The sequence below is a fragment of the Marmota monax genome, unplaced genomic scaffold, assembly GCF_021218885.2.
Source record: "Marmota monax isolate L192 unplaced genomic scaffold, Marmota_monax_Labrador192_F-V1.1 WCK01_AAM20220418_F8-fsc00055, whole genome shotgun sequence".
Lineage (NCBI taxonomy): Eukaryota > Metazoa > Chordata > Mammalia > Rodentia > Sciuridae > Marmota > Marmota monax.
In genome coordinates this window covers 10477186-10499749 of record NW_026695205.1, presented here as the reverse complement: position 1 = coordinate 10499749, position 22564 = coordinate 10477186, and the positions used below count along the sequence as shown (strand labels likewise).

At 50.7% G+C, this 22564-nt stretch overlaps 1 protein-coding gene across 1 annotated transcript in view; it reads right to left on the bottom strand.

The window, feature by feature from the left end:
* Positions 1 to 22564, bottom strand: part of Ildr2 (immunoglobulin like domain containing receptor 2) — a 58123-nt gene that overhangs the window by 28790 nt on the left and 6769 nt on the right. The window contains exons 3-4 of the mRNA XM_058574404.1: positions 12462 to 12794; positions 11511 to 11630 (exon numbers count right to left, since the gene is read on the bottom strand). Of these exons, the coding sequence (XP_058430387.1) occupies positions 11511 to 11630; positions 12462 to 12794 (453 nt within the window). The remainder of the gene's footprint in view (positions 1 to 11510; positions 11631 to 12461; positions 12795 to 22564) is intronic.

Here is a 22564-nt window from a genome sequence, read left to right as displayed (position 1 = left end):
TTGACTAAGGACCAACCGGCAACAGAACCCAGGTCTGAGAATTCCCATCCACTGTTCTTTCTCCAATATCTCACTGTCCTCAGCTTCTGCTTATCTTTCTTCTAGAAATGTGCAGTGACGTTTTCTAGTCTAGTATTTGCAGGGAGTGACTGTGAAATTTGTGTTTGTGACATTATTGCTCTACTTATATAATTAAAGTATAATTTTTGGATGTAGAAAATGTTGGAGATTGTTGAAACTCAACACCTTTTCAAGCTGCGACTGGAAAATGATGACTGAATACATCATAACACAGTATGATCTAATTAAAAGGCATTCACCGCGCTGCTACAAAGTAATAAACAAGGGTAAAAATGATTGCAAGTACTCTGCCTTTGCAAAGGCGATGCAGCCTCCTACCCGCGGAGCGCACAGATGCGAAACAGTATTAGTAATAGACCACGCTCTACTTGGCCTGAGATGCAGTGCAGAAGGCAGACCTGACTCAAAATGATGGGGAGGAAGGTGGGAAGGCACGGAAGCAGGACGTCGAGTTTCTTGGGCCTGTGTGTTGTCGCACTCACTGACCAGCACAAACGCACCCATAAGGCAGGACAGGATGGCTACTTTCCCTAACCCAAAAGGGCCCCCGGGGTCTGGCCCCACGCGGAGGGGCACGCAGGCCCGCGGACGGTCAGAGCTCCTGCCCGAGATCCTCGCTCGGGGCCAGGCGCCCTCCGTTGGAGGGGCGTGGACGAGAGCCTTTCCCAGAGCCCTCCCTGGAGAGGCGATTCAGCCAGTCGGAGGCGCCGCCCGTGTGAACGCGACCCCTGAAGAGCGCAGCTGGCTGGGGGGGAAAATGGACCCACTGTCTGCAGGCGGCTCCCAGCGCGGCCGCCTCGTCCCCCGCGCACCCACCCCCGCGGTGCCACCCACCCGGGCTCCCTGTCCCCGCCCCCGCGCGGCCTCGCGACCACAAAGAGCTCGCGGCTGACCCTGCCGCGGCCGCCGAGTCGCCAGGCAACGGCCCGGGAATGCGCGCTGAGTGACAGCCGGGTCCGCCCCGCGCGGCCGCAGCCGGTGGAGCGGGAACCGCGGGCAGCGAGCCCCGGGCCTCTCGCCTTCCGTCCCCGCGAGGCGGGGCCGCCCTCAGAAGCCTCGGGAGCGTTTTTTCTGGAAATACCGTTAGGTCAGATCACCCTCTCCCTGGGCCCCCGGGCTTGTGCAAGCGGACGAAAGGAGACGTGCGTGCACCGCAGGTCTCCGTGAATCACACGCCACCCAGCAGCAGGGGTTAGGCCGGGGACCCGAGGGACAAGAATGAGACCTCAGGTCCTCTACGTCTTCTTTTCAGTTCGCGGGAGACTCTTGGAGGTGGTCATCCTCTAGGGAAGGGCGCCATCATACCAGTTTGCCTGGACAATCTCAGTATATGCCCGTGGTCTTGCCACAAATTATTTAAATCTTCCCCTCCGCTTTTACTCTTCAGGGCATCCTAGTTTGAAGGATGAATTCCAAAGGCATTCTGTCTAAAGTCTTCGCAGGCCCATCTAGATCCTAATCCAAGTCCTAGGTCTTCAGCAAACTCCTCCAGGCTTCATGGACTGACCCCGGCCCCTAATCCTTGTATTTAGCTCAGGCAGAAAACACTCTGCAATCAACTAAGGGCCGTCCACTGAGAAAATGGGGGCTTCCAATAGCAACCAGAATAAGCATGCTGGGACAGAAGGCACGCCAAGCCACTAACAGGAAGATTCCACAGGGCTGATTAGGGTCACCACTGGCAAAGCACAGGGCAGATGCCATTGAGAAAATGTGAATCTATTAGTAATAGGATTGTCAATTCACAGATGGCCCATTAAAGCCTCTGTCTATGGAACACCCTGGAAGAAAATCTGCTCTTTAGCAGGAGTCCCTCAATGTAGATTTCCCTAAAGATGGCTCTCTCAGACTAAGGATGGCACACTGGTGATGAGAGGCGGGGAATAGGAAGGGGTAGGGAACGATGCTAACTTCACTGAGTGCTTATTATGCACCATTGAGTCCTCACAGTAGGTCTTCCATGTGTCTTTATGACCCTTCTCTTATTTTTAGAGACAAGGAAACTGAGGCTCATAGATATGGACTTGTCTGTGGTCACAGTATTAGAGTCCAAAGCTGACTCCAAAACCTCCTATGTGCACAGTGGATCTTATCCAGTATCCAAACAGACTTTCACCACCTGGCACTGTTGACATTTGGAGCCCAAATAATTATTTGCTGAGTAGGAGAGGGCTATCCTCTGTGTTGCAGAAGGTTCTGCAGCCTCCCTGGCCTACCCACTAGATGACTTGGCTTCCTACAAGTTGTGACAATTAAAACATGTCTTCCAACTTCACCAAATGCTCCTGGGAGGCAAAACTACTCCCTTCTGAGAATCAGTGGCCTAGATATTTAATATCCAATTGTAGTCTTTTCTTACATTGTTCGCTACTTCAAAACTCTAATCTTCACAAAGAGAAATTTTTCTAAGGACAAGACAAGGTCACTTATTTATTTCTTATCTTCACTGTGCTGAACTGTGCTAGGGAGACAGCATGCAAAAATACACATTAAGTTTCAATTGTAATTTAAATAGATATCAAAGCAAGCTTGAGACTACGCAGGTGAGAGATCTAAAGAGTAAGGAGCAAAGGGCGTGGTCCTGACATTGGAGGCCTTGACGGCCTGCCCCCACTTCTCAGTAGAATGCTGTTAGCCACAGTCAGGAACCAGAATCAGATTCTAGCTGATGCCTGGTTTCTGGCTCCTCCTCCTCCTCTGGACTTTTAACATATTTTTTTCTGGTTCTTTCTAAAAACAAGACTGACAGAGGTGCCTGGGTAAGCTTAGGGCAGAGCAAGCCACGGCAGGGGGTGGGGAACAGTGGGGCAGAGGCTTGAAAAGCCACTGTGTTTCTCCATTCATGGAGCCTCTGGGGTTATCTCAGCCCCCTGGAATCTGAAGGCACAGGTGTGTGCTGAAGGAGGATGTTCTGCCCTACTAGGAGGACCAGTCCCATTTGAAATCTTCTGCACAGGGCGACAAATGAAAATGTGGGCACAGCCCAAATCAGAAGACGTTCCAAAGGAGTCGTCTCCAGATTTATGGCTAGAGTGTGGCTCTGTAATTAATTCTTTCTCTCCCTTCTGCTAGGAGTAAACTTTTTCTTTCTTCTCCCCCAATTCTTTCCCCCTCTTCCTCTGTTTGTAAATCTTCCAGAGAAACAGCAGCAGCCACTGTCAGAGATCAAAGTTTTAGCAAGCAACAAAGACCTCCAAGGAGGCTGTTGCCATGGGAACCCTGGGAGCTGAGGCCCTTCTAATGGGCAAATCTCCCTGGTTAGCAGCACGGGGCTGGGCAGGCAAAGAGGGAGGGGGTGGGGAGCTTGGCAACAAGTAGCCTTTCTGAACAGCCTGAACTACTCACCAGAGAGTGACAGACAGGCTTCAAAGGAGGCAGCCAGTGGTAATCCAGGGGTGGGTGCTAGGGCATTTCTGCAAGCCATACAAACACACTCCTATCAGACACCCCTGCAGTCACCTCTTGAGATATACCTCTCCCAAAAATTAACTGGCTTCTTATTAGGTTCTTAATAGCTTTTTCACACTACTGGGCAGAAAAGTTTATATTCTACCACAATAACATTTTCAGGCACAGAACTGTGAACAGCTTGATTTAAGAACAACAACCAAAACAACAACAACCCATGCCCACCCATTTCTTCATCACTTGTCTAGGTAATACATGATGTACTTCTAAGTCTCAGGAGGAGATGGAAGAAAAAATAGGAGCATGTTGACTATAGGTAGCAAAATTTTAGGAGATGCTTTCCTTTTTTGGTTCATTTCTGTTTTGTTTGAAATACTGATAATAAGCATTTTTTTCTGAGACAGGAGTGCAAAGGTAACTCCATAGCATCACATTCGAGGGGCAGAATCAATCCCAAGTCGCTGCCTGCTCACAGGGGCCTGCTGAGAACATACCTATTTCTGGCCTCTGGGATTAGTGCTGCATTTGGCCCTAAAGCAGCAGAAACTGGTGATGCATTCCACAACGTGGCACCAGTGTGTGTTTTTGCCTGCCTGGCACGCGCTGCTTCTTCATTTGGAAACAACTGCCTGCTTTCCTTTAGGAAGCTACTCCTTTCCCTCATCCCTGCAGATCTTAAGGCTTGCCTCCTCCCCGGCACACAGGCACCTCCACAACAGGACTTCGCAGAAATCACAGGGAAAGAGGAAGAGAGCTGGGAGGTCTGAGACCATGGACACTGGACCTGGGGAGGCGTCCTGCCCTCATGGAGAATGCCTGCCTGGTCCTGAGGGGCAGTGGGAGGTGGGGATGTGGAGTTCCCCTGAAAGACGCACAGCCTGGTTTTATTTTACTATTGTTTCTGTCTCAGAGCCTAGCACTCAGCCATGCCTGAAGCCAGGAACTCCCAGGCTTACTGATTACTTAAGCAAAGACTTCTCCTGAGCAAGGGGGAGCCTCCATCCTTTGCAACCAAACCAGTTCTGGAAAATGTAACAGTTGACTATAGATAGCAAAATTTAGGAGATGCTTTCTTCTTTTTTTTTTCTGTTTTGTTTGAAATATTGATAAAAAGCTTGTATCCTTTTTTTTTCTGAGACAGAAACAATATTAAAATAAAACCAAGCTTCAGTATCTAAGCAATACCCTCTAAGGAGAATGAACTCTGAAATCTGTGCATCTTTCAAATAGAGTCAAAATCACTGAGCAGACTCTGGGAAGCCATCTCACTCATCCACTATCCCAGACAGGAGAACCCATTCCAAGTCAAAGATCCTCAGAGAAGGGATTTCTATAATTTCCCTCAACCATCCTTCATTTCCTCAATGTGTAATTTGGCCTTAGGAATGTCTTCCTTAGCTTGAATCTAAACATCCCCTGGCTGAAGTCCTCTTAGAGGACAGAGGCAAGAATGCCCACCCAGCCCCACTTCTGCAGGGGCTCCTTCCCCCTTTTTCTGATTGGAGGTCTTAAAAGCAAGCTACCAGATGGGACATCAGACAGATGGGTCAGGCCCTCTTAGAAAGAGCAGGTTACTTCTAAATTTTACAATAATAACTTCTCTGCATGAGCTCTCCTGAAATGGTGAGTCCTCTTCCTGACAGCTGGAGCTGACCGAAGGAATCTGATGCCTATCCAGATGGTGGCATGGGTCTGGTTATAAACAGCCTGCCCTTGCCACTGATCCTGCACCTCTCATCTCAGGTGGCACATTCCTGGGAGCTCCCCCTCCTTCCTCTGACTGGTCTGGCCCTAGGATACCAAATGGCTGTCTAAGTATTTCTAAGGTATCTGTCACTGTCATCTCAAAGCACCCAAAACACTGTGTGCATTTCCAGCTTCAGAATGACTTTACCTTCTGAATCATCAAAAAGACATTGAAGGGTGTTCGGCATAGTTTTCCTGTTTCATGTTGGACCGGTGGTTGTCCTCCCATTTCTGTGAATCTCATATCTTTGGATATTTCTGAAGCCTCTGAAAGAAGCATCCACAGCAGTTTGTGGATGGTTCAGATGCACGGGGTGGAAGGAGGGGTGAGTCACACTCAGTGGGGAGGTATTCAATCCAGACAGGAACAGCCATGCCTTTGAAGTGAGGGCCTAGGTCAATGGTTGTAGGCAGTTTCACCAAGAAACAAAGTAAAAGGCTGAAACAAACCTGGGGCAAATAGAAATTGACCCATGGCCCCAGGCAGCAGCCACATTGTTAAAACACAGCTCATTCTATGGCTTCTTAACACACACACACACACACACACACACAGGTTGCCTGGTATTATGGAAGGAGATGAGTCCAGGAATCAGAACACGTGGGTTTGATTATCTATAGTTCTTTTTTTAATGTCATAAAACCTGGACATTAATTTCTTTGTTTGGAAAATGAGCAAAATAACGCCTGTCCTCCTCTCTTACAAGATTCTCGCAGAACAGTTTGTGAACTCTGACTGGCCCTCCCTGTACACCATGTCAGTGGTACCACTGGTGAACATTTACTCCTTCTTGGGCCCCACTTCTATTCCTTTTTTTTTTTCAACAGTGCCCAAATTTACTTGAGGGGATTAATTCTTGTCTGTGTCTTGATGGACGGTTCACCAAAGCCCCTGATCTCCCAAGGCTGAGCAGCAGACAGCTGACCAAAGTGGGCCGATTGGGCTGTCTGGCCTAAGACTGACAAGAGCAGAGAATGACATCTAAATCTGCTTTGTTCTGGCTACAGAGCCCTAAAGACATTACCCACAAATTCCTATGACATAGACCCTAGAGCATCTCTGGCAAGGCAGAAACTACTGTGTTCAAACCCTGGGCATATTCAAAATGTCAGCAGGTGGGACTCCTGGCACTCCCAGTTCTGGCCCCTAAAAAGTTCCACGTGACTTTCCTCTCTCCCTTCCTGTGAGTGAGTGAGTGAGAATGTGTGTGCGCGTACGCGTGTGTGTCTGTAGCTGGGGGCAAAGGTCCCCACAGCAGAGCCAAACAGTGGGAAAGTGTAGACCACTGGCACCACGTGGAAGGGAGCTACCCAGGCACCTCCTAACCCACGGCTGGCCAAGACGAAGCAATGACCCTGAGCCGGCAGTCGTTGCGGGCAATGAGTGCTACCCTGACTTCCAAGACCGAGTCTCCGCCTTTCTTCAACTCCCACAGCCTTCCAACGAGTTCCTTTTTGGCTTAAGTCAGCCAGTGCCTATCTCTGCTGCTTTTAAGCATAGCCCCCAAGGAAATATCATTAGTAATAATTTAAATAACCAAAGAATTCCAAGTGGGGTGCCAGGAGGAAATGGCGGAAGTGAGTAGGCAGCAAGTCCCGACCTCCTCACAACCGGGAAAGAAGGCAGCAAATAAAAGCAGAATCAGGACTTTACTATGGGTTTATCCCGGGATTTGAGGAACTGCAAAGAACAACTGGAACAAGTTTTGGTCTTCAGGGTTGACTAGGCCGAGCTTGGCTCAGAGGTGACTACAGTAAGGAGGGCTCAGTGGTATCTCTTCAAGTGGTGCTGACACTGGGATCAGCAGAGGTCACACTGAATTAAAATATCCTTATCCGGATGTCCACTCAACCCAGGGCTCTTAAGAAAAAGAAGCTCACAAAGTTGTTCTTCACTTAGAAGAAGTCACAACTCTCTGATCGATGGGTAGACATATGCACAATCTGAAAGGGCAGGGAACAAACTGTCCCCCCTGACAGTGGCTGGAAGGAGCAGCCACCCTGGTTCTTGGAGATGATTGCAAAACAGGGAGCAGAGAACTGATTGGATTTCAGGTGCATTAGTGACGAAAGAGACAAACTACAGAGACAAACTGGATGCAAAGTTGAGGAGAATTTAGTTTCCTGAGTATATTCCCAAAGGTGAGGCTGGAAAGCTGATGAGCAAGACCGGGAGGTGTCATACAGGTAACACTCAGATGTTTGGACTTTGCCGGGGGTGGTGGCGCACACCTGTAACCCCAGCGGCTCCTGAGGCAGGAGGATCATGAGTTAAAAGCCAGCCTTGGCAAATTAGTGAGGCCCTAAGCAACTCAGCAGACCCTGTTTCTAAATAAAACTAAAAAGGGGCTGGGGATGTGGTTCAGTGGTTAAGTGCCCCTGGGTTCAATCCTTGGTACCAAAAAACAAAGAGGTTTGATTTCATCCTAAAGACTCTGAGAGCCAGTGCAGAAACCCTAACAGAACAGTGAAGTTAGGTCTCAGAATCAGAACGGTGATCAGCAGGCGGGTAAGTGATGCCGCAGAGAGAGGCCCAAGCAGAGGAGTAAGTCACGGGGCTGCTGCCGTGGCACAGGTGAAAAGTGTGGGCTTCTGAACCCGTGGGGAACTGAGGACAGGCAACCTAGAACATTCCTGAGATGGATGCAGAGGATCTGGGTGAGTAATGTATAAAGGGAAATGAAGAGGAATGGGTCAGACAGGGGACCCGTTTCTACCTTGCTGAGCCACAGCTGGCCACTACGTGAGAAGGAGGACAGTGGCAAAGCAGGTTAAGAGGCAGGAGAATGAGTGGGGCTTGGGACACATCCCATAAGAAGCCATGGGACACCACAGTGGTGGTGTCTCACTGACGCTTGGAAAGCAGGCCTGGACCTCAGTGGGAGGTAGGATCAGAGTAACAGGTTCCAGTAACAAGGGGCAGGAGAGCCACGGAAGAAGAGCCGAGTGCGCCACAGAGCTGACAGGGTGACGGCCTAGGACAGTACCCGCTGGTCTCGTGTTCCAGTCTCGCTCTGAGAGTGGTACCTTGGTTCTGGGTGTGTCTTGCCTTGGTTTCCCCCACAGCACCAGGAGCACCCTGATTCTGAGTGCTTCCAAGGCCAGGACCAGTTCCTGCGCTTCCTTCTCTCCACATGGCCTAGCTAGGTGCCAAGAATGAAGGCGCTGTGGGGCCTGTGTCTTACGTGGGAATGGGCAGGCCCCAGAGCTGTGCTCACCTTGTGCCTCTTAAGTGTCAGTGCTGAGCATGTGCAGGTTGATCATGAAGCGTCCACTCCATGAACGTCGACAGCCTCCTGGGAGGTGGCTGGTGTCTCCTCACTGGTCACAGCTCCTTGGTTGTTGGGATCCTCCTGCCTCAGGAGCCGCTGGGGTTACAGGTGTGCGCCACCACCCCCGGCAAAGTCCAAACATCTGAGTGTTACCTGTATGACACCTCCCGGTCTTGCTCATCAGCTTTCCAGCCTCACCTTTGGGAATATACTCAGGAAACTAAATTCTCCTCAACTTTGCGTCCAGTTTGTCTCTGTAGGTCATCTTTCGTCACTAAGGCATCTGAAATCCAATCAGTTCTCTGCTCCCTGTTTTGCAATCATCTCCAAGAACCAAGGTGGCTGCTCCTTCCAGCCACTGCCAGGTGTTTCTTCTGTACACCCCATGAGACCAGTCCTGCTAGCCTGACCTGTCAGCCAGGCCACACACCCGCCTGGCTCTCGAGCACCCTCCCACTGGTCCCTGCGAGTGAGCACCACCCGCGCTGTTCTGAAACCCTGTCCATCTCTGTAAAGAGGAAGGATTTCCTGGGGGTCACCTTCTTATTTACCAGCACGTCTGTTTTTTACTTCTTAACCCAACAGTTTAGAATTGCAAATAAAGCTCACAAGTAATTAAGTTGAGTGGGTTTTCCTCCCCATAGTGCCCACTGCTGCCAAGATGCTCGATCCAGGTACAGATGTCTCCAGGTGCTGACGGGCCTTCTTCACCTGCGGCAGACCCTCCCTGAACCTCCACTCCCAGCTTCTTCTGCCCAGCCAGGCAGTGTGCTGCCAGCCCCTCCTGTACCACATCACTTCAAGCATGGGGAGACATCTTCCATGGTCCCACTCTGAGCCCTCTACCCTGGAACAAATCCTCCAAGCATTCCTCACGAAATTCAGTGACTGACGGAACTCGTGACTCATGGATGTGGTCGTTGGTCAACCATGGACCCCTGTTATCTTCCCACTGATGTTTCCATTTCCTTAGTGGCTGGCCTCAGAAATGAGGTCACTCTCCAGGTCTCAAAAGAACACACCTATCAAAGAGGCCTGCAGGATACAACAACCAAACAACTAGGATGTTCAAAACTGGGACAGTGTTTTGAAATTTTTTACAAAGGAGTATCAAGGCCAACAAGGCTCAATTTTGCATTCAGTACTTTATGCACCCAGAAAATGTTCACAGATTGCCAACTAACCCTCTGAATGGGTAACCTGAGTCGTGCTGCCCTAACGTTTCCATGGCCCATCCATCCCACTTGAGCGTCCTCACGTGGCCACGCAGAGCCATGCGGTTCCTCCCCCTAGCCCTTGCCCGGGTCTGCTCAGCTGGGCTGCTTTTCCCACCATGAACTTTGATCGACAGCTTCTCCAGTTTCCCCTCAAGATTCTGTTCAGAGTAAGCACTGATTTCTGTCCTTCATCTTGCCTCCTGCCATTGGTGACCATGCTCTTCTGAGCCTTGCTCTCACCCACCAGTTGCGGGTCCCTTTGGCCCTGAGAACAGCATCCTTGACCCCAGTTGCTTCGTGTGCGGTGATGTGGAGGAATGCTCCCACCCACTCCAGCACGAATTCAGAGGACCGCTTTCCCTCAGTTCATTTCCCTGTGTGCAGAACAACTGGGACCAATGTTTTCAAGTGGTTTTTACCTGTGGCCTCGTTCTCCTTCACAGTCAATTACTTCTCTGCAAATGGCCGCCTGGTCAAATAACTGTGCCCACAATTAGCTAATTGCAGGCTCAATGAGCCACTTGTTCCTCCAAACTTGGCTATTAGAGTTGTGTGATTAAGCAAAAATTAATCTTCTTTATTCCCTTCTGATTCATGGAGCCACAGCAGATCTCAAATTCAGCCTCCTGTGTTCTTTTGCAACATTAATATAAGCCTTTGGGTTTTTATTTCCTTTTGAAAGGAAATAAAAAAGTCTCAGCAGTTATGCTTTGTATTTTGGGCCCCAAGATTAAGTCAGCCTTCTAGCAAGGTGCCCAACGTTACCTTTAGTCCAATTTGTAAAATGCACACTAAGGCTTCAGAACAATTGTTTTGCCAAAGTTATGCGATTAAAACTATGGTTAGACATTCTAAGTAGAAGATGCCACTTTATTTCTGGCAATTCAGGTTCCCACAAAGGGTAAAAATCAATCTTCAACCTCGACTGCCTTTAAAACAAGGCGCCCTTATCCATTCTCCAAATCGCTGTCACTTGATGTCTTGGAAGCTACAAAAAATGTAATTTATTCTGAAAAATTGCTTCAAGTGGATGTCTTCAATCACCCCTTCTCCTACACTTGAGGCAGTTTCTGCATGCTTTATTCTAATTTTCTTATTCAGCCAACATCTATAGAACACAAAACATGCACTCAGTTTTCAGTGTCAACAGGAGGTCATTTCTGGAACAGGCACATTCCTTGACTCCACAGAGAAGGAGCCACCAATCAGGAGGAGCCTTCCCTTACAAAGAGACTGACAGTAACGAGGATTGAATCTATGTGCTTTTAGTCACTCAGACCCCTTTAGGCTTCCAGAATTCGCCTTCCAATTAAACACGAGGACATCTCCCAAACAGTTCTTTGTGTGGTGCACCCTCTGCTAGGGGACTCTGGTTTATAGCCACCTCGTCTGTGACTGTCTTCAGGAGAGGGAGTGAGTGGGAAGGACCCTGAGGTCACTAGAGCCACTCACACACCAAGGAATTCTAACTCTCCTTGGTGTCTACCCTGCTTCAACAGTTCACCGATGAAGGGCCAAGTAAAGAGTAACAGCGAAGTCCAGGTTAAAGGTAAAGAGGAGAGGAGGAGGAAAGGAAGAGAGGAGAAAACACTGGGCCCAGGCTAACCGGGGCTGCAGCCTCCAGGAAGCAAGACATCCATAAAGCTGCTGCTCCCAGGCGCGTCGTCTAAAGCACACTGGTCCGAGCACAAACCAGAAAGGCTGCATGCAAGCCACCAACACTCTCAGGCAGAGATGTGAGCACAGGGACAGTGTCCAGGCGAACCCGGGCCTGGCGGTCACTTACCCAGCACCAGCAGCTCCACCGAGTCCTCGTTCTTGCCCTCCAGGTCATCGGGGGTGGTGATGACACAGTAATAGAGCCCACTGTCGCCCCACATGAGCTTTCCAATTTGAAGATCTGCATCTGTCACGAAAGAAGGACCCAGTTCTCAAACTCTGTCCTCAGCAAGAAAAGCACTGAGCAACTGGGGACGCGAGAGGCGTCTGCAGTGTTCTCTGTCTCTGCCTGGATGGCGACTGAAAGATGTTCCTTTATTTAAAACAAAACCATTACAAAAACTGGCCTCCCTCGGGTGGGAACCAGAGACAGTGCAGACGCGTCTCGCCCCAGCTGTGGGAGGGATGGCTTCCACCCAGGCCTGCAGAGGCCCCGAGAGACGGACAAGTTCCAGAATAACCCTGGACTCCTAGAAATCAGCTGATCTAATAGGAATTCTCCACAGTTTGAATAATCAAACAGCTTGTATCAGACTCCTGGAACTTTTTTTTTTTTATCCCAAAACTTAGGGAGCAGGAGACAGGGTGGAACTGATACAAAATCCCCCGGGGCTCAGGCCACACATCTGCCTGGCTCTGCAACTTGTGTGCGACCTCCCTTCTCCCTGGGGAGGAGGTTCTTAGCAAAGTCTGCTTCCCAGGCTGGGAAAGGGCCAAAAAGGCGCTGTCAAGGCTTAGGACGTGGGACTGAAGTTCCTTCACTGGAACCTACTCTGACTCAGCTCCGAACCTAAGCAGTGCCCTCCGCGGGCCTCTGTGCTCTCTGGAGGCTGCACTCGCCCGCCTACGCCCAGCCACCTTCCCCTAGAGCAATCTGCTAGATCTCTTCATGCTCCCACCTCCTATAAAGTGGGATCTCGGGGGCTGAAAGAGTGAGAGGCTGGTGTCCCCTTGTGTCAGCGGAGAGTGCAACTGACCTCCCTCCCTTTTCCTAGAGTCCAGACAAGGGCATCCGTACCGTGAACAATGGTGATCTCTCTGCCCCTGTAGAAGTCTCCCAGGGTAACAGTGGAGCCCTGTTTTGAAGCCACCACTCGGACTGTCCTCCTGCTGTCTAAACAGTCCAAGTAGGGGTCCCATTCCAGGTTCCTCTTGCTGAGTGACTGGGCCCGAGGGGAGGACATGCCCAAGGACTCCCCCATGCGATCCTGGCAGTAGGACTTGAACTTCCACTGCACGACGGCAGGCCGATGGGAGGAGGTGGAGAAGTGGCAGCGAAGCACCGCGGGCTGGAAGAGCATGGCCACCTTCCTCTTGTCGGGCACTGTCACCTGGAGGCCTTCGGCCACGGCTGCAAAACAGAACACGCATGTCCACACAGGGCCAGAGCCCGGCCGCCCACCACCACCTTCCCACTTTACTGCCCCAACCGTTCCTGCCCATCTTCTCCAATGGAATCGATGGCATCCAGGTCCACCTGGTGTTCTTTTCCAGACACCTACTTCACTCCCTATGTCCAGTCGGTCACTGAGTCTAGCCATTGAGATCTGTTAACATTGTTAAGGTTTCCACTCTCCTCTTTAACCTCACTCCCATGCTTTTGCTTGGGCCTCTGTTTCTTGCCTAGAAGATGATGAAAACCTCCGTCAGATCTCCCTGCGTCCCCCTGTCAACATCCGGACCGTTCTCCTTTCTAAAATTCAGGTAACCTTTCTAAATCTGACAGTCGGTTCTCTTTCTTAGAAATGCTCCACCCCTCCTCTATGACCTCGAGGACCCTCAGCAAAGCATCTAAGGTGCTCACCACCTGCTTCCTCTTCCCCTTTCAGCCTCAGCTCTTTGAAGCACCTCTACTTTGGCACCAGGCTCCAGGAGTATCAATCAAATGCCCGTCAGTCTCCCCGGACAGGACGCACCATCTCACACCCCCAGGCCTGTACACACGGTGTTCCCTGCTTCTGGAATGCTTTCCCCACTTTCTTGGGAAACTCTTCTGCATCCTTCAAAACCCAGCTCAAAGGCTTCTTCACCAACCCAGTTTGTCACGTCCTCCTTTGTGCCATCGGAATATCCAGCATTCTCTTCTAGACATTTATCACAATAATTTTGCGATTATTTATTTTCATTCCCTTTCAGGTGAGAAGGGTGATTACCTTGCTGCCCTGGCTTATGAAGTCCACAGATACTCAGCATATGTTCCACAAATAGTGAAAAAGAAGCCAGGAAGTGTGACTTGAAGAGGAGGTGACTTCCCTTCCTGCTGGTGACCAAGTAAAGCGGACAGAGATGAAGGAGAAGAAAGTCTTTATTTCAGATCAAAGGCAGCAGACTAAGTCCAAAAGCTTTGAAGGGTAACCAAAAGAAGAACTAAAAAGCAGATTAGAAGTTTAAGTGGCAAAAAGATCCAACCTGAGGCTTGGTGACTAAGCAAGATGGAAACATGGGTGAGTGAGAGATCAGCAGAGTGTCCAGGAGACCTTGAAGGGCCACTATGAACCTGACCATAAGATTTAGACATCCCAGGCAACAAGACCAGAAGGTTCCCAGTTGTGTGGGAGAGTTTCCAGCTTGGGAACATCTGTTAGAAGCAGAAATTGAAATATGACAAGAGGCAGAAAAACGGGATCTGAAGACAGAGGGACGAGGTTCCAAAGTGGACGCAGGCACCCAAGGCAGAGTCTTGCCCTAGACCTGCAGTGGGGACCTGGGACACCGAGCAAGGTCTGCTGTCTCAGGTGCCTTGTGTCCTTGCCCACGATGACATCCCACAAAGTCACTCCCTCTCTGAGGCTCCCTCCACCAGGGCAAGATAACACATCTGTACTCAGGTCTTTTGATTTCCAGCCCAGAGTTTCTCTTCAATGAAAAGCACAATGAGAACCTAGATTCTAATTCCCCTTCGAGAATGGCTTCTCCATTCCATGCAACCTGGAAGTGAACACAAGAGGATTTGAGATGTATCAGATCTCAGCCTTCTGTACCTGCCAGGTGCTCTACAGCTACCTGTGACTGCCCGGGGAACGGATGAGCCAATGGGTGACTGCTACAGGAGCATGTCCAGGACTCTCCGGGGAAGCTGGTTAATGAGTCACCACCGTGTAGTATAGTAAAGAGCGTTGGCAGCAGAGGCGGGGCTCCCACCGTCTCCTGGCCATGTGCTAGTCCTGAGGCCCTGGTGATGTCCACAGAGCAATCTCAGACTCGTGATCATCATAATGCCCACCCCCAGGTCGTTAGCAGATGTGACCTCATCAGGCAACTCCACAGAGTGGACTCCACAGAGGGCGCTGACCCAGGTAGAAGGCAGAAGAGAGTGTACCCTGCCTCACCTCCCCACCTCCCGTTCTGAAGCTCCTGCATCCCAAAGACCACCCACCACCACCAGCTTAGAATACAGGCACATTAAACAGATTGGAAACCAGTCCCCACGCTCCCCTTCACACCCCCAGATGTTGCGGCCTGATTCTGCTCTTCCTGACTCACAAGGCTGCATGAGAAAAACACACGTCTGCACAGTTTCTCCTTAAAGTCTACTGCACTGATTTCCACACTGATTTTCAGTCTTGTGATGCTTCTTCAAATCTTTATTCACAGCCCAATTTTTCAGATGATAAAAGGGAACAGGAAGGTGAAGTGACTTCAGTCAGAGCAGTTGGGCTGGATGATCAGTCACAGGCACTGTCCCGGGGACACTCTGTACTTGGTCATCCCCCTTGTGCTCCGCCCCCTACAAGGCTCCGTGGGTAAAGCAGAGTTCTTAGGCTTCCCAGGACAAATAAACCCAGCAAAGGAGACAGGTGCCCCATACAGTGTGGTGGGGGGTTAAATGTTCTTTATCATTCATTTATTTATGTTGAGAACGAGAGTTGAGTTGGGGTTTTGTTCATTAAATGACTATGAAGAATAGCCTCCTCCCTGGCTATGTTCTCTGTTAATGAGATTAGGCATTGAGCAAGCAAGCCACTGGACTCTCTCGACCAATTATTAACTAGCGTTAGTCAGTCCTCAGCCTCTTCCATGACAGACACAGACTTGCGCTCCCAAGAATAAGGACTGCTTTCTCAGCAACCTTTGCTTTTTGACAGCATGACAGTTAAAGGCGCAGACTCTGGGGTCAGGCCTGGATGAGAACCCAGGCCTTACCACTCCAACCTACGTCCGTCCACCTTATAAGGTATCAGCCTCAGGCTGACTGGTCAACTCAGGAGGGAATCCAGAATGACAGTTCCAGCCTTGTGGCGTCGTCTGAGAGTTAAACGACATTCTATCTTAGATACTTAGGAGAATGCCTGGTATACAGTAAGGACTCAATAAACCTGGTTGCTGCCGTTGTTGCTGTGGCTGTCAAGAGTAGCCTCTGACTTCCATGAAGCTGTGAACCCAGAGCGGGGCAAGCAAGCTGCCCAGGTGAGATGGGAAGTGTGAACGGGGCGGGACGGGCAGGAACGGCCCAGCAACGCTGGACCTCGTCATTAGGAGTGGACGGGGACAGTGTCCCGCTGTGCTTCTCACCGCACATTGCTCAGGCACCCCGGAAACCAGGGAGAATGCCCTGTGTGTGTATGTGTGCGTACGGGCACACACACGTCTGTGAACACGCGTGCGCACCTGTACAAATGGACTACACCAAGGAGCGATCTGAAAAGCTGGAGAAGAGGGTTAGGGACTCTGTAAATGGCAGTTTATTGGATCTGTGAGGACCACAGAGTGAAGACCAAGCTAAAACTGCCAATCCCCGCCGCCTGGTGCTTCAGGTCTCAAGCTGTAAGACCCACCAATCCCAAGCCTGCCCGACCAAGCTTACCACGAACCCCATCCCCACGAGACTCGCGTTCCTCCTAGTACCGTGACTGACATAATGCCCACTCCCCACAGGGGCACTGTGACAGGACAGTGGATGAGGGTGCTAGCCTGCCTGGCCTCCGCCTCCCCACCTCCCACTCTAGCATGGGGCTGGAATGGCTCTGGCCCTGCCCTGACTCCTGGTGAGAGACTGGGTCTCGCGTACCCCAAGCAGCACCTCTTTCCTGCAACCTATGTCCACCTTACATGGAGCTGCTTCCCCTTGGTGTCCTGATGTGCAACCCCATCCCCCCATGGGACAGAGCCTTGCCCTGAACGCCTGTCTGCTTTCCTGGGGCCCTGGACCAGCCCCTCTCCTGAAGGTTGGATATCGCTTCCTGTAGGCCTCATGCTGGACTGACCCAACTTCAATGCTGTTATCCACCCGACTCGGGGGACTTCTGCCCCATTCACAGACCTGGCTCTCCAGGGGTGAGGGCTGACCAGAATGAGGATTTCCAGTCTCCCAGGGACACTCAGGGTTGACTTGGAGACACCCTCTCTCTGGCTCCCATTCCCAAGAGATCTGCTGGGACTGTGTCAGTGTGCTGAGCTGGGTCCTAACTCTTTAGAGCTTTTAAAATATATTTTTTTCCCTATTCCAATACTTTCCAGAAGCAAAAAATGTAATACTTCTTATGCGTGAAACTATACAGGCTGATACAAAAGCATAACTACCACTGAAGGCCAGAGAGATGGATTTAAAAGTTTCCGCCTCTTTGTTAGGCCAAGCTGCTCATCGGATCTAAGAAGCTGTATCCATCCGTGTGGTTCCAACTAGCAGCTTTGTCCCACACCTCAAGTCCCTTAAGCCTCGTTGGTGGTCGACAAGGGCTTCAAGTGGAACATGGGCAAGCCTCACTGATCATCTCCACCAGCTCTGGTTCATGAGCTCCGTGCCTCGTCCTGAGCTCTTTGGCCTCTTCCATTTACCCTTCGGCCTCAGATAAATCTGGCCTGGACAATCTCTCCATCTGACTATATTCAGGTGGTCACCAAGTCTCGGTCTCTCTCGAGCGATCCTTCCCTGTCCCACTGTCACTCCCTAAATCAGGTTCCTGTTCTCTCTTCCTTGACAATAGTTGTCAGCACTTAATGGGTGTCTGAGATTGTGCTAAACTTCTCGTAGCATTTGTTTTCTTTTATTTCAGTGCTGGGGACAGAACCCAGGGCCTTGCCCATGCTAGTCGCACTACATCTTAATGAATTCTCTAAACAGTCCTGTAAAGTAGGCCCTGCGTGTTACAGATGAAGACACCGAGGCTGAGCAAATGTGTCTGTCCTGCCTAGCATCTCAGGGCAGCAGGTGGCAGGCTGGAATCCCGGCTGACGGGCTCCAAAGCCTCCTCCTCACCTCACAGTTCATCACCACCAGTGCTTTCCAAGAGCCTCAGAGTGGTCTGTCTACTTCTGGGCTAGGCCACTGTCTGCATTTTTCCAGAGTCTTCTTCTGAAAGCACATATCGTCCAATCATGTCAGTTCAGTTTCTTGCCTTAAGGTCTCACTGACTCCCCAGTTCCTCCAGGATAAACCCCACACACCTTGACCGGGCTCACGTGGCCTGCTCTGGGACCTAGCCCACGTGGGCTCCAGCCACACTGAAATACTTCTGTCCTTGGACTGCAGGTGTGTGGGAAAACGTCACTGGGGAAACGTCAGGCGTGTAACTGAAGACGCTCCCGGGAGTGGGAGAGAGGCCCCGACGGGGGGCCTTGCCCAAGGACCACAGGCTGCGCAGCAGGAGGGCCGCTCCACTGAGGCCCACCAGGCCACAGCTGAGGAACTTGAGTCTCAAAGCTCTTACTAGATCTGCAGAGGTGCAGAAGAAATCTGTCCTTCATCCTCCAAACTACAGCATTGTTCCAGAAAACCAGAGAGGCAGTTTAGAGAAGAGAGCAGGAGACAGAAGAGGTGAAATCTAGGATCATAGCGTACACAGCACTTCTGTAAGCATTAGACCTCTGAAACGAGGGTGTTGTTGTTTTTGTTGGTCTTTTAAAAATGAAATCCTGATCAGGGGCAGCCTGAATGGCATCCTGAAGATCATGAGTGGTTTTCTGTGCTGGGGAGGAGGGAGTCCTCCTTCAAAAACAACTTTATTCCTTATGCCCCGATCCCCAGGAAGACTCTAATTTTGATTCAATCAACGACATTTTTAAACTCTACCCTAAGTTCTGGCAACACAGACATAAGACCAGCCCCTGATCTTGAGAAATTTAATATGAACTAGGTTTTTAACTATGAAGTCCCTGAGGGCATGGACCAGTCCAGCTCCCCGCGGACTGCTGAGGGGGCTGCTGAAGGTCACAAACCGTGGCATGACTCTGTGAATGAAGAAATGAACCTGGGAGGTGAGAGGGTTCTGGCCACCCCCCCCCACCCCCCGGGAGGCTGCCTGAAGGCAGAGTGGGAAGTGAGAGCTGGGAGCAGCAGCCCCCTCTGCAGTCCGAGGGGTAGCTGGATCACCAGCTGGGGAAGGTCAGCCCCCAGGGCAGCAAGGCCTCCCTGCGAGTGGTAAAATAAGGCCCTGCCCCAGTTCTCCAAAGGACTCTATATATGACGAACTGTGTTCTTGCAGGAATAACAAAGCAGACGTGAAGGCAAAGCTGTTCTTATTTTAGCACTTTCGTTTTTTTCAAAGCCATTCCTTTCCCCACTAGTTGTAAGCTCTTCCTGCCAGCACCTTTGAGAGGCAGATCTATAACCACAGCCCCATTTTAGAGAAACAAAGACTGCTGCTAAAGGTCATGGAAATTATGGTTAGAGACAGGCATCTTTAGAAATTTTGTATAAAGCTCACCCATCCCTTAACTCAAGTTTCCAAAGCAGAATGTGACAAATTTGCTCATTCCCCAGGATATCTTGGCCTTCAGACAACTAAGATATCTCTTTACGCAGTATGACAATACAATCCTTCCTTTTCCTGCCTTTGAGTTAAGACTTCTTTAAGAAATTCATCTTCCATTTTTGCACTTTTAACATGTTGTTCCAAATTCCTAAAGCATCTTTTAGAAATAATGAATGGGTAGCTTTTCCAAGTGTAAGAGATGAACAGGGTGGGCTAGCCTCTCTGCTAGGACCAGGCCACCATCCAACAAGGGAAGAGTCTGAGCGTCCTTTAGTGCAGTGACTATCGAGATGGGGACTAGGCTGAAGGTGTAAAGTCAAAGAACAGGCAGCTTGGATCTTGTTTTCCTCCAGAAATAGGAACTGTCCGTGTTCTTCATTAACTCGGGTTAAAACATAAATGGCTTTACTAGAACAGTAAGCACTGCGTAGTGGCTGCCTATTTTGGGGGCCTTACTCTCCAGCATTGATTCTCTGAGTTACTCACCCTCCTTCTGGCCAATTCCTGCCCTGGCCAGAATCAGTGTCTCTTGTTTGCTACCACGGTACCTGAACCTCGGTCTCAGGTCAGGTAACAGACGGATTCCATTCTGAGACCTAAAATACATGATAGCATCCTTGTGTGTGTTCTCTCCAAGAGTTCTGAAGGGCAGCAGTATGTCCCCTTTCCCATAAGGATGTGGTAGATGCCGGTGCTGCCCTTGCCCAGGTGGGCTTTGCTCATGGCCTGGCCACCATTTGCTCCAATACCTCTGGCGCTAGTGCTCACAGAGCTTGTGTCCATCCAGCTCATCTCCGTGTGTCCTACTGAACCGTGCCGCCTCAGTCTCCACCACCACTGTGTGGGTAAGTCAGGAACAGATCTTCTGTCTGGTGTGCCTGCCCCCCACAGACCTGAAGTGAGCTCCTGGAAGGTCTCCCCGGCCTTCTTGTTGCTCCAATGGCAGCAAGCCAGTGCTAAGGAGGACAGTCCTTACCCTAAAGGGCAGAGGTACTTGGGAAACTGTCCTGGTTCGTTCAGTGGATCGGATTTCTGGGATGGACCAGTCATCTGAACCGGGAAAAAAAACTCCTATAAGAAGGTTCCTAAGGATCTTTATCAGCTCATCATCTGTATTTCCTGTCTAGATCTCTCCTCCGAGTTCTAGACCCAACTATACACCTTCGCTGCCCATCTGGAAGTCACAGAAGTACCTCACTCAACCACTCAGAATGGAGACAACCATCTTCCTGTCCCCTTTCAGTCACAGAACATCCCAGGTTTTAATCTGGCCAGAAAAGCCAGCCAAGTACTGCATTTCCTGGCCCCTCTTGAAGCTGACCGTGGCCATGTGACTAGGTTCAGGACACAGCTATGTGAGCAGAAGCGATGTGTGCAGGTCACCTCTCCAACACCGCTGCCCCCGCTCTGCCTCACTTGCCCCTCCAGCTGAGAAGTGCCTGTGACCAGAGCAGTCCGGGGTGCCACACAGTGGGCATGGAGGACTTGTCCCCACGGATGGGAACCGAGAGAGAAATCAAGTATTCTGTGTGATTCACTGTACTGTAGGGTCTCTTCGCTACAGAGCTTGGACTATAATGAAGAGAAAGAAAGGAAATGAGGAGCAAAGGCAAGGAGGGAGGCAGGAAAGGAGGGATGGAGGTGCAGAGGAGGGAGGCCTTCATCTCCCTCCCTGGGATGTTCTCTCGAATTACTCATGCCCACAAGTGGGAGCCCCAGAAATCCTAAGCCAGAAACTGGAGGTATCTTTGACCCTTCTTCCCCTTCAACCACCACATAACCAGCCAGTCCTGCCTCCTCCCTCTCCGTCACCTCCCCTCCTCTCATCCCCGCTGCACGGCCAGGGCTCAGGGTCCCACGCACCCTGCCTTGCTTTCTGCCAGGGTCTCTTACTTGGCTTCTGCTGCAAGTCCCGCCCACATGCAATGCACTCTCTGCTCCAGGGTCCGCAACATTCCTAAAACGCACGTTTGCCTGCAGCACTCCCTGGCTCTGGCTCTCCTGCAGCCTCCAGGAGCACGAAGGAGCTGCTCAGCCTTTCCTCCTGCCACACTCACTGCTTCCACCCTACTTAGTTTCCAGAAGGCACCATGTCCTTGACTCTTGGCTCCTGCGCCTTCTGTGCCCTCTGCGGATCTCCCTTCCCTCCTAGTCATTCCCGGCTCACACCTACTTACTCTTCAGGAGTTGCTCTTACTGAAACCACAGCGGCCCCACAGAATCATGTCCCCTGGCCTGAGAATGTCCTGCTTAATCCTCTATGTCCTCCATCAATAACAAGCTCCTTCTGCAGGATTCTAAAGACTCTGGGGCAAAGGAAGTACTGGACTGTTTGACACGCTGGCACTGGTCTCTGTGGGCAGAACACCCTTGCCACTCCATAGACTGTGCTCAGCCACATGACTTGTTCTGCCCAGTGGAACGGGAGCAGATGTGCCATAGGAGCCACCAGGCAGTCACTTCAGAGGCACGTGTGTGGCTCGGCTCTGCACCAGCCTACACTCCTAAGCATCTGCCCTCCACCAGGAGAGCAACATGCCCGGGTAGCGGCTGTCCTGTATCCAGGGTCTTAGAACAAGACAGCTGGAACTGAGCCAACTCCACCAAGCCTCGCCAACCCACAGCTGCCCGCAGTGGACTGCAGCTCTCCCGCAACACGAGCAAGAACAAGTACAGGGGGCTGTGAGCTTTTGAGATTTTGGAGTTGCTTGATCCTGTGTCAAAATGCTGATTAATGTGCCTCATCTAGGTTCATAAGTACTGAGGGCCTACTGTGTGTCTAACATCGTGCTAGGAGTTTTACACACTCTCATTTTAATTATCACAACGACATGATAAGTAGGTTAGCTTTCTATTTTAAAGCCAAAGAAAATTATATCAAGGTATCATTCAACCCAAGCCACTTAGAGCCTCCTTCCTCCCTTCACTGCCTCTGAGTCTGCCTCTGGGTGCAAAGGCCTGGAAAGGGGTCCTGCCCCCAACTCAGAGTGCTGCTTGCTGCAGGGCTCCAGATGCTGGAAGGGAACAGAGGAAGCAGCATGTTCTTCTGAGCTCCTCCTCGTTTCTTGGCCCATAAAGAGCTCTAGTCATCCAAAATACCTTCTTTCATTTTCAGAGAGCCAAAAATGGTCTCAAAGACTAAGACTTTAAGCGCACATATGCAGCAGCCATACCCTGTGTGGCTCCTGGGTGCACAGCACCAGCCTGGTCCCAGGTGGCCAGCAGCACAGCCTGCCCTCCTGTGCCTTGCTGGAGCACTGCCCATTCACTTGCCCCTTTCCCGTGCACCCAGCACTCATCTGGGGGAGATGACCCGCCATCCTGCCTCACTCTCCCCTGCTCTACTCCCCTGACTTCTACCAACTCTAAGCCTTAGGACCCCACGTACCATAATAGATATTGTAGATGTTCTCTTAAATCAAGACTTCTA